Source organism: Eublepharis macularius, chromosome 1 (assembly GCF_028583425.1).
Source record: "Eublepharis macularius isolate TG4126 chromosome 1, MPM_Emac_v1.0, whole genome shotgun sequence".
Taxonomy (NCBI): Eukaryota; Metazoa; Chordata; class Lepidosauria; order Squamata; family Eublepharidae; genus Eublepharis; species Eublepharis macularius.
The window spans coordinates 116,335,407-116,348,940 of NC_072790.1; the positions used below are offsets into that span (position 1 = coordinate 116,335,407).

Here is a 13,534-nt window from a genome sequence, read left to right on the forward strand (position 1 = left end):
ACGAGCTTTCCCCCTCCCAGTAAAATAGGAAGAAGGAATTCCTCATTAACCATCAAAAGTGGCTGTGCTGGGACCATGGGACAGGCATGGCCAAAATTCAAGTGGGATGGAAGCTGTTGAAAGAAGGGGAATTTAGGAAGATAAAAAGAACTGGGTGGATCCAACCCATCATTTCTATCTCTGGAGGATCTCTCTCTGGACCACACCCTGTCCTTACCAGGTGTGAATGCATCCTCATACACACACACATACACAAAGGGAATTTTAACCTCCTTCCTTGTGTGTCCTCCTGTCCCCTAGTCTACCAGTCCACAGAATATTTCAATATGTTATACTTTTTGTCGGTATTGTTATTTAGAGCACCTGTCCCGGATGGGAAGATGTCTATGTGGGTCAGGGCTCTGCCCCACCCACCCCCCATCCTTGTCAGGTGCAAATGCACCCCTCGCAAGGAGAATTTTAACCTCCTTCCCCATGGGTTGCAGAGATGGATTCTGCTGGTGGAAGGCTTCTCTCTCGGCCACCCCGTTGGGGCAATGGATTCTGGTGGCTGCCACTCTCACCTCGAGGGAATGGGCTTCCCCTTTGTCCCTTTTCACCTACTCCCCCAGCAGAGAGACTTGGTTGTCCAGAGCCAGGCTCCAACCCCACCTCAGTCTCTGTGCCACTGCAAGACTCAGGGGCTACGTGTCTTGGTGGGTCAGGGTTATTGCCCATCTCCTGTCCATGCCAGGTGCAAATGCACCCCTCCCCCGGCACAGGGAATTCTAACTGCCTTGTGGACCACCTCTTGTCCATGCCAGGTACAAATGCACAAACACACACACAATGGGAATTTTAACCTCCTGTTGCAGAGATGAATTCTGCTGGTGGAGGGCTTCCCTCTTGGCCACCCCATTGGGGAGATGGATTCTGACTGTTGTGGCAACTCCCACCCAGGGTCGGTTTCTACATTAAAAGGCCTTTCGTTTCTGGCTTCCAGGTTCCCTGCCCATCGCCTGCCGCGTTGGGAAGATTTCTGTTCCCCCAAGGTCTCCTTCCCCCTAGGATTAACCTCCCCTCATGGATTGCCTCTGCCCTTTCCTGTACAAGAATATTCCTGTCTCCTCAAAGAACATATAGTACCCCAAAATGCCAAGTGGCAGTTGATTTGAGTCCTTGTCTCTTTAAAAAAATCTTCCTAACAAGATAAGAGTCTTTCTTTCTGTCAGGATCAAGGACTGGGATTTGTATAGCCATGCCATATCAGTCTAGAAACTCAGCATTCCAAGAGAAAAGTATTGCCTTCTTTAAAGAATGGCTTCCTCAGAACAGACAGGGTTCCTCCTCTAGGGGGCTGTGTGTTGGGGAGTCACTTGAGAATCAGTTCATGTCTTCTTTTGGCATTTGCAGTCTGATACCTTAGCTTCAATGGATCTGGTACTTAGTTTCTTTATACAAATAGTGTCTCCACTGGAAATTGCAGCACAAGTGGCATATGGTCCCAATCCCAGATTAACGGCTTTTTTACACCCTAGAAGTTGAGACTGCCCCACTCCTACAACCAAAGAAAGGAAACTTTGTTCATTCACTGTGAACTATCATCCTTGGTGGCATAGGATGGGGCAGTCCCCCTCCCTTATTTTTCGGACTGAAGTATCTTTAGCTAAGATTGTCGGTATGATAGCCTTGAGATGACTTCTGCAGAGATGCCCTGTGTAGATACTAACAAGTCTATGAAATTTAAGTTTCATTGAGACATCTCTTTCTCTGCCCTTTTTCTTGGCCCACTTGGACCATTTAAGGCTGTTGAATTATTTGCTTCATATGTACAGTTTTTCCTAGTAGAGGTTTTTCAGGAGACATCTGGGGATTCTTAAAGGAAGCCCCTCCCTCTAGAGTCACCAAAAGCTTAACAACTCTACCTGTGACCAGAGGAGGTGCTTTCCTAGAAGCTGAGAGTGCCCCACCCCTATACCACCAAGAATGGAAATTCACAGTAAGTGGACCAATACTAATTTTTTGAATCCCCTGCCTTTGGAAAGTTCTGACACACAGAAAAAGGTTAGTTTCCTCTGCATCAAAGCTTACGCACAACCTGTTCCTTATATAGAGATTAATATATTACAGAACAACAGCCCAAATACATTGGTAATATCTAGTTGTGTAACCGTCATAAATGTTCATCTGGATAGGGCTTATAGTATCAAACTTTAACAATATAGATTTTTTTCATTGATTTGTGAGAGATACATAATATTAAATAAATCTGCTTGTCAAGTTCAAACAATTTAACATGCTTTCCTCAGTTTTATCTGGGAAACAAGCCAAACGCTGTGCTAATTTACCATTTGGACAGCTGCAGTCCTTTGTAGCACTCTCCTACCCCTTTGTAGATCTTTGTGATAACTATTTTGATAGCTCAAATAAGTAGTGCATTGTTTTTTCAGGCAAAGAAAGCTGTTTTGAGCGTATAGTGTCCAGATTTGGCACTAACATAACTTATGTTGTGATTGGAGATGGCCGAGATGAGGAGCATGCAGCTAACCAGGTAACTTTTCTCTGAACTCTTTATCTCATTTATCTTCCAGGAAAAGAAAGTTGCTTTGAACGAATAATGCAAAGGTTTGGCAGAAAAGTAGTGTATGTTGTAATTGGGGATGGTGTAGAAGAAGAACAGGCAGCAAAAAAGGTAACCTGTCTCATGAAATGTTGGTGTGATACATAGATATTGATGCAAGCTTCTCTGTTTGCATTTCTGTTAGTATGGCACATTGACAAATGATTGGAATTGATAGATGCCAAAAGACATAAGGCATACGTTAAACCATTTGGATTCTAGCATATACTTTATGATGACTTGTATGATACACAAATAATCCAAAGTGCATTGATGATAGATCTGCAAAGAACTTAAGTAACTTCAAACTAATGAAATCTGCAAAGTAGATATGACGTGATCAGACGAGAGGATTTTGTGAAATTTCCTGAATAAATGTTGAAAACCTAAGCAAAGCATGTAAAAAAATCAGTCATCATGAAGAAAACTTACAAGCTGTATATGAAGAGACTAGTTAAAATCATAATATATTTCATTTCCATGAAAGGCACAACTTTTCACCCCTTTTGCATGCATAAAGCTGCCACCCTCTTCCACCTTACTGAATAAAGAAGGTTCTGTAGGCAAAAACAAAAAACCCGTGTGCACTGCTGGGTTTGCTCTGTAGCAGGTTTTTTTAACATGCAGGTTCCAAATGGTTGCTTTCAATAAGTACAGTACAGGTGCTGGGATTGTCCTGTAGTTTATTTTGAAAAAACAGGTGGTTGGTTTCTGTACTTTACAGTTGGCATGCTCTCCTCTAATTGTACCAGTTGCTTGCATGAACAGATTGGGAAGAATAAATTAATGCAAAATAGATCTGAACTGACTGTAAGTAAAGGTATTAAATTGGAGGTCACCATCTTAACATTCATACAATAAAGCGATCACATAAAAGCAGTTCTTTCACTAGTGGGAGAATAGCATGTGATGATTCAACATCTGAGTATAGTAATTGACAAGAAGTACACCTCACATAGCTTCTGATGGGCTGCTCCAACATACCAAGCACTAACAATCATATTCATACTTTGCATCTTTTGGATGGAAAAAATAGATCCAAATGTGAGTACATCACCTTGCAGGTTTTTTTGCGGACGTGAAATGGAAGTGCAAAAGGAGATACATTAGATGCCCATGTATTGGGTTGTCAGCACTTACTGTAAGATCTGAAGATATCCTAAAGTTATGTAAGCTTAATCTGCTAGAAGCTATTGAAGTTTATCAAAACAGACTCCCTATAATCTTTCCTGAGATGAGCACAAAAATACACCAGAAATTGTCACTTGGTAGATTCCCATTAGTGATTGCCTCATAAAGATATAATAGCAAATTTTGCATTATTCTACCCGCAGTACAAATGAAATAGAATTTACTTGAGCACATTCCTGTAAAATTTAAGTTCAGATCTATTTGGCGGGGGGTGGGGGTGTTGTCTGCATTTTATTAAGAAGTAATCAGAATAATTCTATGATGTTCAGTAACAGTAAATAAAAATTAGTTTAACTGTGTATGATATATCAATGAATATATTTTTCATTTCTCTTCACTTTCTTTTCCTGCCCTCTTAACAAAAACAGCACAATATGCCTTTCTGGAGGATATCTAGTCACTCGGACCTCCTGGCTCTACACCAAGCGCTGGAATTAGAGTATTTGTAACTGTTGCACATAGCTGACAACTTTTTTATATTTCACTGAATTTTTTATGTGTGATCCGATGCCTCTGGCTTTACACATATGTATGGTCTTAAGAAGGAAAAGAAATATTTGGAACGAAAATTCCAAAATGAAGAATCCAGATCACTGAATGGAATTACAACATTAATTCTATGCAAGGATGCTCCATATGGTCTTATATACACAACATTTCTGATGATTAAAAAACTATGAAAGGAGGCTGCTCGTTCACACCAAATGAGACCTAGCTAAAGTGAACAGCTTTTGCAATGGACTCAAAGTGGGAAAGCAATTATATGCATTTTCTGATCAACAAGGGTGGTATTCAAAACATTCCTCACTATGGGATATATTCTCAGCACTGAGGTTTGAGTCAAACTTTAGTCTACCTAACCCAGAAAATCTGAATTGGAATGCACTCAGACTGTACAATGACAATCTCGTCTAGATCTGTAATATGTGTAAATTATTGATGAAAATAATTTACTGTGACTTTAATTAGCAGCTGACTTGGAAGTGGATGCAATTTGTTTCATTTTGAGTGTGTGTGGGATGGGAGGGTATATAATAATTATTGTCTCTTTTATACGTTTGGCAAACAGAATGTGCATAATGATGTGTTGTGCCTTAAAAGACAAGATCTTGTTTGTGTGTTACAATGTAACATTGGTTTAAAACTATGTAGATAAAAAATAAATCTTTGTGATAATTTTTTGAGATGACCAAATTTCAAATTCAAGTAATCAAAAAGCAGTGCTGCATCCAAAGCATTTAAATACTTGTCACAGTAAGAAAAAGTATAATAATTGAAATCTTGTGTTTTTCTTTAGTTTCTTAATAATTCCACTGAATGTAAGAGGTAAGTTAAGAAAATATCAGGATGCTGAAATGTTATTGGGCTTGGTAGGGGAGAAATCACAGTGGCTTATTTCTTGAGAATCTCTTCTCTAGCCTCACCTTTGAAAATGCAAGAATCATATTTAGGGATTATTTGCACAGCAACAAGATTCATTTTTATGAAGAACATTTTTAAAGATATAGGCTACTTGCCATTTACTTTGTATCAAATTATGTTTTAACGTATTTAACAGGCAATAAGTTAAATCAGTAAAAAAGCAAAATCTGTAAAACCAATTCAGAAAGGAAAGGGGAATACTAGTCCACTTCCAGATAACGGGAAAAAAAGCCCCTGTTAATCCAAGTGATATTGCGCAGTGCTGGAAAGCTAGAAAAGGAATAATAAATATAGTTTTAACCTGCAGAAGATCAGTTTAGGATTCACTGGAACTCTCTTCCCTCTGCTTCCTCTCCTAGCTAGCTGTTAGTGTCACAGCATGGCAGTGTACTAGCAAGGACTTGCAACATTAAACCTGTGTATATAACCATTATCCAGTCAGCTGTTCCACTTATATCCAGGGTCCTTACCTGTAAATTGCTCCTGTTCTGGGCATGCATAACTATAGTGCTACTGTAGGCTACTGCTTGCAAGAAGAGGTCAATATGTACTCATCCAGCCACCCTATCTCATCTTCTCTAGGACTTGTGAACAAACTATCCTCTGCTCTAAAAATATAGGGATGGGGCCCTGTGAAAGAGGGGCAGGAGTCTTAACAGTGTACATAGGCTTCCCATTGCAAGTAATATGGGCTGAAGGTGTGCATGGGTTTGCTGTTGCAAGTAACATTGCAGTATGGTGTACATGCATGTCTGATGGCCATCAGGAAAGTAACAAGAAAGAAAGAGAACTCCACTGATGCCTGTGCTTATCCCCTCCAACAGGGGCAGCTGCATTAGAGGACTGATGGCTCATGCCTTTGGATTTCCCCCCTTTTTTAAAGTTCCAATTTGTTGAAGCAAAAAGAAATGAAATTGTCTAGAAATGCCAGAACAAGGCTAGAATATTTCAGTTTGATAATTCATTTTTAGTTTTCTTCTTTAGTATACCAGGTCAAGAAAAAAACAGAAGGTTGTATAGCCTTTCCTACTTAGCTTATTTTCCACTTTATGGTTCCACTGCCTTAATCTATCTCAAAGATGACATTTTTTCAAAGTTTTTTCTGCAAAATCTCCTTTACAATAATGACGTGTGCAGTCCTACTGTGCAGTGGCAGTATATTGTTACTCAAAAGAGTGACAAAGCAATGAGATTAAGAGACATGTATGCAGTTTTGTCTTAAAAAGCAATGAGTTTAGCCTGTACTGTGAAATGTAATGCATTCCTGTTCTCCAGTTGGTAAGATTCTTGAGTCAGCACACATGAACAGGGTACTTTATATCCCTGTGGTGGTTGTGGTGGAGAGTTTTGTCAAGTCAGAGCTGATTTGTGGCAATCCCTAGTGGGATTTTCATGGCAAGAGACTAACAGGTTTGCCATTGCCTGCCTCTACAACCCTGGTTTTCGTTGAAGTTCTCCCATCCAATTACTAACCAAGGCTGACCCTGCTTAGCTTCCAGGATCTGACGATATCAAGCTTGCCTAGGCTATCCAGGTCAGGGCCTTTATCTCCCTAAGGAACAGAAGAGGGAAGTTGATGTTCAGTTAAGGCATGTGTTTCACACATGAACTGCTTAATAATGAGAATTTAAAACCTACACTGGCTGCAAATTATATTCACATTAAGCTTCTCAGCTGTTTTCTGGCCTGTATTAAGAAAATTCATAACTAGCAGGAGAAAGAATCAGTGCTTTTCATGAATGTGAATATTCATTGACTTCCTTCAGAAAGAGTACCAAAGAAATTACTTTAGCTCAGGAGTGGCCCTGTGTTGCTGATTTCCCCCCCACCCCGGTTGACCACTAATCATGGTACCAAAAAGGAATATTTAAATCATAATATCAAATCACTAACATAACAGAGCTTCTTATTGTCTATTGGACAGGGAAAAACATTTATCCCTGGGGCGTTCATAAGGAATCTATTAATTGAATGAAATATCTCGTAAGTGCCGTCTTCCAATAATATATGATACTTAAGTGCTCTGTTTTGTCAAATCTAGCTGCAAATGTAGACTTCTTATGCAATTTTTTAACCTTTAAAAAGGTCCAGTTGAAATTTATTAATTGAAAATACGTATCCCGCACTTTTTTTCAGTATGCATTTTTCAACACTGTATGATATGCAGGGTATGACAACAGCTTTAATTTGACAAAGCAACAAAATGTCATTAGAGCTGCATATATACAGATGATAGAGTGATATGGTCGCTAGTAATTTGTTGCATATTTCATTGCACATCATCAGCTCTCCTCTACTTTGTACTTCATTGGGTCTCTTCTACACTGTTCTATTCTGATTCACAAAATTTCATATTAATCTGTATAACCCATAGTTGCAGAATATGAAGGGATCAAAAATTGCCAAACTTCTAGATGCAGAAATAAACTGTGTCAAATTAAGCTACCAAGTGACAATGTCTGCATGAACAATTGGGTTGATAATGAATGCTGCCACTGAATTTCATCTAAAGCAAAATTTGTGAAAAATTTTGAGAGTGCTGCTTAAGTGAACATCTTCAAGAATTATGGGAATTTGAAAGGAATTTTAGGACATCAGAAGGAATATAAAGGAGCTGCCAATTAGTGAAGTTATTTTGAGGAGGGTGCTTCACACATTGGTACCTAACTCAGAATTTAAGAGCAATCAAAATATTCCAAGTAAATATACACACACACACACAGAATCAGGACCCTCTTCATCATATCTTCCGACATGGGGAAAAAATACTCCATATTTTGAAGCACTGTGCAATTAAAAGAGTGACCATTGTGCCTTTGTAGTTGATGCACCAGTATAAATGGAAAAAAAGCACTTAAATATTAAGCACTTTGAATATTGTGCTTGACATACAGAAGTACAGCACAACTGGATCTGATGTAAATAACTAAGAAAGAAGAAATAGATGGATTCAATTCAATAAACCACTACAATAAAAATAGAAAAAAATGCAATATATGCAGATTGTGCACAAAAATACATGGCATGATCTATCCCCATTGGGCTCAATGGAGCTGTTCTACCTACTAGCCTGTGGCTGAGAATCCAAGTTTCACCCGTGTGTCAGGCATTACATGATGTGAGAGGCCCATATGTGGACAGGTCCTCCAAGGACCACACGTGCAAGCCATTCATGATCTGCTTCTGAAAGTGGTAGAGGATGGACCACGTCCACTGAACTGATAGTCCAGTATATAATGTTTCTTAAGTTGCAAAAACCTGGACATACAGAAGAGATAATACAATATGTTTTCATACTTTACATTTAAGGGGAATGAGTCCAAAATCAACTGTTGAACTGCATGCTCCCAAAATGATAGGTCAAAGTGGAGAACCTAATCTGAATCTTTCCATGGCTTGAAGGAGTATAGGCAACGCCCACTACAGTTTTAGATGTGATTTTCATTTCAAAGTTGTGTCTTTCTCTTTTTTTATTTTGGAGCCATGTCTAGATGCTTGAGTTAATGTGATAGAGAAGAACTTAACTGACATGAGCCAATACTGCATTTGAACTCCCAGCAATAGCAGCCTTGTGGAACTGTTGAGGCCAAGGGTCTATGTAATGTAAGTCATAGTTTGTTTGGGGATAACATTATTTAAGAAAATGTAAATTAATAATGAAAGCTTGTAAAAATGTGTATATCTTTACTATTTCTCAATAAATACATGTGGAAATATTGTCATTTTCTGCACCATCACTGTGCTGCACCTTAGTTTTCCTCTTTGAAATCTCATTTCTGATTACATTAACATGGGCTGAGTACACAAATTGCTCTGACTAAAAGGAGCATGTACCTGTAAATATCCCTTTCCTACAAACCTGTAAATATCCCTTTCCAAAAAGTTTAATTAATGGTAACTTCTTGAGAAGGCTCCACATATGGAACTCCAGCTGTTGGATTGATAAGAGGAGCCACGTGCTGGTCTATTTGTGCACATGGTTCCCATGCCATCTCGTTTTGAATAGAAGCCTGCTTCACTATTCCGAGTTTCCCTATCTGGATTGGGGAAAATACCATTTCAGAGACCTGCCTATACTTCGGACTAAACCAGTTTGTTAAAAACTCATTCCCTCTCAGGAAAATGTAGTTTGGTATAGGGATGCTCAAACATCTGTAGATTTGACTCATGTCTTGATTCCAGGATGCTGATTCTTTCACTGACCAGGTTGGCTGTTCATGAGCAGCCTGAGCTGCTCTGAAGTGGAGTTTCCTGTTTGAAATCCAGTCAATCTCCACACACACACACTCCATGGTTGCATTGAGCAGAGAATTATTCTTGGGTACTTTTCTTCGTTTACTTCTAGTTACATAGTAGTCTTAGGGTAACAGTTGATCTACCTTACAACATTAGCTTAAACAAAAAGGGCTTGGATCTGCAAAAGCTTATGCAGCAATACATGATGACACAAGCAACATGGTTATCCCACTGGAATCCATTCGTTTAAGCCCAGTTTACATTTAGCTGAATCAAATGGAGGGGTTTTTATTACACAAAACAGAAAATATGCATGATGCTTTACAGAGCACAAGAAGGCAAGCCTCTGCCCAGAGGAGCTTACAGTCTAAGATCTGAGACAAGGAAGATGGCAAAGAGAGGGGAGAGAAAATGGAGGTGGAGAAAAAACTGGGAATGTGTTTTTGTTCCAATGACACATACATGAGCTTATTTCCTGTATGGGAGGGGAAAGTTGTGCAAAAGTTTTCACGCTTTTCCTGGGCTGCACATACTCAGGAATATGTCCTCACATGCATAATGCTTTTTTTACCTCAAGAAGATGAAAAATAAGGAACTGCACCTTATTCAGGGAGGCATTTCAGAACCTTAGGTCAATTGCAGTAAAGGCCCTGCTCCTCACAACTAACTGAGGTTCTTACCTAGGGTTGCCAGTCCCCCACTGGGGGCAGGGAATCCCCTACTCTCACCCCCATTTACCGGCCGGCAGGGGAGACGTGGAACTCTTGCGGGTGCACTCCCCTGCCACGCAGCATACTCCTGGGAGGCATGGCATACGCCTGCAGGACAGATACAGCCTGAATCGGCCCAGATTGGGCCTGAGTCAGCCCATATCAGGCTCCGCAGCAGCCCGATCTGTGCCCAAATTGGGCCAAATCAGGGCCGGATCGGGCCGCTGGTGAGTGTGTGAGCACTCCTGCACTCTGCAGCAGCCCGTTCCAACCCGATACGGGCCTGTTCCAGGCTGATTCATGCCCAATTTGCCTCCCCCCTGGAGCACGGGAGCACTCCCAGGGGTGGCCGTGGCCTACTTCCCGGAAGTGGCATCATCATCACAGGCCCAAGAGCTGACAACAGAGAAGGTAGGTGCTGGTGGGAGGACAGGAGGACATGGCAACCCTATTCTTACCTCTTAGTGTAGGATCTGACTTGCTAAATTTAGGGTTGCCAACTGGTGTGGAGAAAAGCATCCTGTCCCTTTAATAGAGGTTTAATGTGTGGAAGTGAACTGTTGACACTTTTTGTGGCATGGAGGTAAATAACATCACCTGACAAATAAATACCCTTTACTCCTCTATTAAAAGGTCAGGACATTTTTCTCCAGTCCATTGGATAACATTATTTATAACTTAAAGGCAACATTAAAATTACTTAATAAAATAGAGAAAAAATATAGTTGGTATGGATGCATCTGGGGTCCTTTATTTTTAAGTTGGCTCCTAGTTTCAAAGAAAATTTTTCAAGGCCTATCGTAAAGCCTAAGTAGTCATGAAGAACGTGTGTAGATATCAGAAGTCTTATCTTCCATCCCAGGCTGCTTTGGGGGTAACAAGTCCCCATAGCACCTTAAAGACTAAGACAATTTCAGCATGAGCTTCCGTGAGTCAAAGCTCACTTCCTCAAATGTATAGAAATGTACATCCATCACGCTGGGTTAAATTCTCAGAAGGTGGGCAGGAAACTAGCATAAAAGTGAGCATTGATTCTTGAACGCTCATACCTTGGAAATCTAGTTGGTCTTCAAGGTGATACTGGACCTAGACCTTGCTCTAGCATAAAACAAGATCAAATCAAACAAGAAATAAGTTCAATAAGAACAGGTGTGAGAAATACTTAACAGCAGAGTAGAATGAATATATGAAGAAATGAAATAGTGTGACAAATTAGCAACAGTTTGTGTATAAGGTGCCATCAAGTTGTAGCCAACTTCTGATGAGCCTTGCTGGGGTTTTCAAGACAAGATATGAAAAGAGGTGATTTGCCATTTTCTGCCTCTGTATAACAACTCTGGTCTTTGGAGATCTCCCATCAAACTACTAACCAAATTTGGCCCTACTTAGCTTCTGAGATTGGGTTAGACTGGACCATTCAGGTCACAGTTAACAACTATTAAAGGTCGGGGGGGGGGGGAGATATGTTATTTTGCCTACTATATTATATGTGCTATTAGAACCCATAGTGCATTAGGAATCCAAGGCCCCTGTTAAGTCCTGGGGAATGGGGCATGCATTGTCTTGAATTTGTGTATAAATACTAATTCAGCAGGCTTGCATTGTATCCTACCTGTGAAGTACTTTTGAAAGAGAACAATAACCTTTATATCAGTCATATCCTGGGAGGTTACAATGTTTCCCATTGATTTCTGAACATGGTGATTTTTAATGTCATATTTGTGTCCTTTTATTCTTTTGCACAAGGACTGGCTTGCTTGTCCAGTGGGGAAGCCAGAAAGGCATTGTTGACACATGGTGGCATATATGATGAGCAAGTGGATGGGCCAAGATAGTATGGCTGATGTTATTTGGTCCTGTGATAATGTAACTGAATATTATGGGGACAAAATTGTCATCTGGGTTTGTGTCTGTACGGTGATCCAAATCTGTAGGGGAGAACCCATTTTAAGTTGAGTGGTTATCTGTAGGCATGGAAAATTCTGCCGCCCAAAGCCTGTAAGAGAGATGGATCATAGCTAGGTGGTGCAAAGCATTGGTGATTTGTTTGACTGGCTTAAGTTTTAAGCTGTAGGTGACTACCAGTGGTGTTCTGTTGTTGTCTCCTTGCTGATTAGCCTAGCAGGCTAATTCTGGATTCCAGTCTGGTTTTGTTGATCTTCTCATTTGCTATAGTAGGTGAGTTCTGTAATCCTAATGTTACCTGATACATCCTTCAGGTGTGATTTTTTGTTGCTCCACTTTGGCTTCTAATCAAACCAGGCATGTTTTTGTAACACTTCAAACTATACCCTAGATAAGCTAAAGCATCTTTAAAAAATGTGTCCAGGACTGCTGTAGTAAAAACGTATATTTTGGCTTCCTTAAAGGCCACATAATTCACAGCAGAGGCAAGATTCAGACTAGGGCAATATGCTTCATAGCTCTCCTAACTACTAGGCAATGCTAACTCTCTTCTCATGTACAAGATTTAATGTATCCTTTAACAAATTTTGAACCTCTGTATGCAGCAGGGAAAAAAGGAAAAACAGCTCCCACTAATGCATGTTTCAAAGTATCTCTATCCTTTCTAGATCTATTTTTGAAAATCAGGTCTTCCTATTGTCTTGGGTTTGACAGACGCTGCTAATATTTTGATATTTAGATTTAGTTTAATTTAGAAAAACGTATAGTACAACCAGAGCCGGTGCCAGTGTTTCTGGCGCCTGAGGCGAGATACCTACTTGCGCCCCCACCCCCACTAACCAATTTTTAAAAACTGAAGAAATGTAGGAAAAATGAAAATCACAAAACTTGAAACTTTTTACATTTTTAATTTAATTTTTATTTCTTAATTTAAATTTTATTTCTAAGTAAGTATGAGAATAAATAACAACAATCTTTGTTTTTCTTTCTCAAACAGGAAACAGAAAACAAATCACAAATAACTTTGAATAAAACTGTGAACTGTGATGTCAAAATTATGTCTCTTGCATGTTTTCATTTCAGGCACGTCAAAATCTTACTTTGTGTGCCTTTTCCCTTGCAAATGTTCTCACCAATTCCTTCAGGTCAAGTGCTGATGCTTCAGTGTGTTCAATTCAGATAGTTGCCAAACCAATTAGTCTCTCCTGCAGCATTGTGGAGCGCAGGTAGGTCTTTATAAGTTTGAGTTTTGAGAAACTGTGTTTCACCGCTTGCCACTGACACCGGAAGTGTAAGAAGGATCCTCAGAGCAATAGAAACATTAGGAAAGCTATTCAGGGTTTGTTGTTTCAGTAGGAAGAGAAGTACTTCTTTTAGTGTCATATACCCTGGAAGTCTTTGGGCTACTGCTCCAAGTCCATCACACAGGTCATCAGCATCAATATCTTTGTTTCCAGTGTGCGTCAATGAT

General features: G+C 39.9%; 1 protein-coding gene across 1 annotated transcript in view; it reads left to right on the forward strand.

Moving 5' to 3' along the window:
- The window catches only part of EYA4 (EYA transcriptional coactivator and phosphatase 4), a 236,115-nt gene extending 227,199 nt beyond the window's left edge, over positions 1 to 8,916 (forward strand). Inside the window, exons 19-20 of the mRNA XM_054978088.1 lie at positions 2,571 to 2,671; positions 4,159 to 8,916. Coding sequence (XP_054834063.1) covers positions 2,571 to 2,671; positions 4,159 to 4,239 — 182 coding nt within the window. The 3' untranslated portion in view covers positions 4,240 to 8,916. The remainder of the gene's footprint in view (positions 1 to 2,570; positions 2,672 to 4,158) is intronic.
- Positions 8,917 to 13,534: the final 4,618 nt, after the last annotated feature.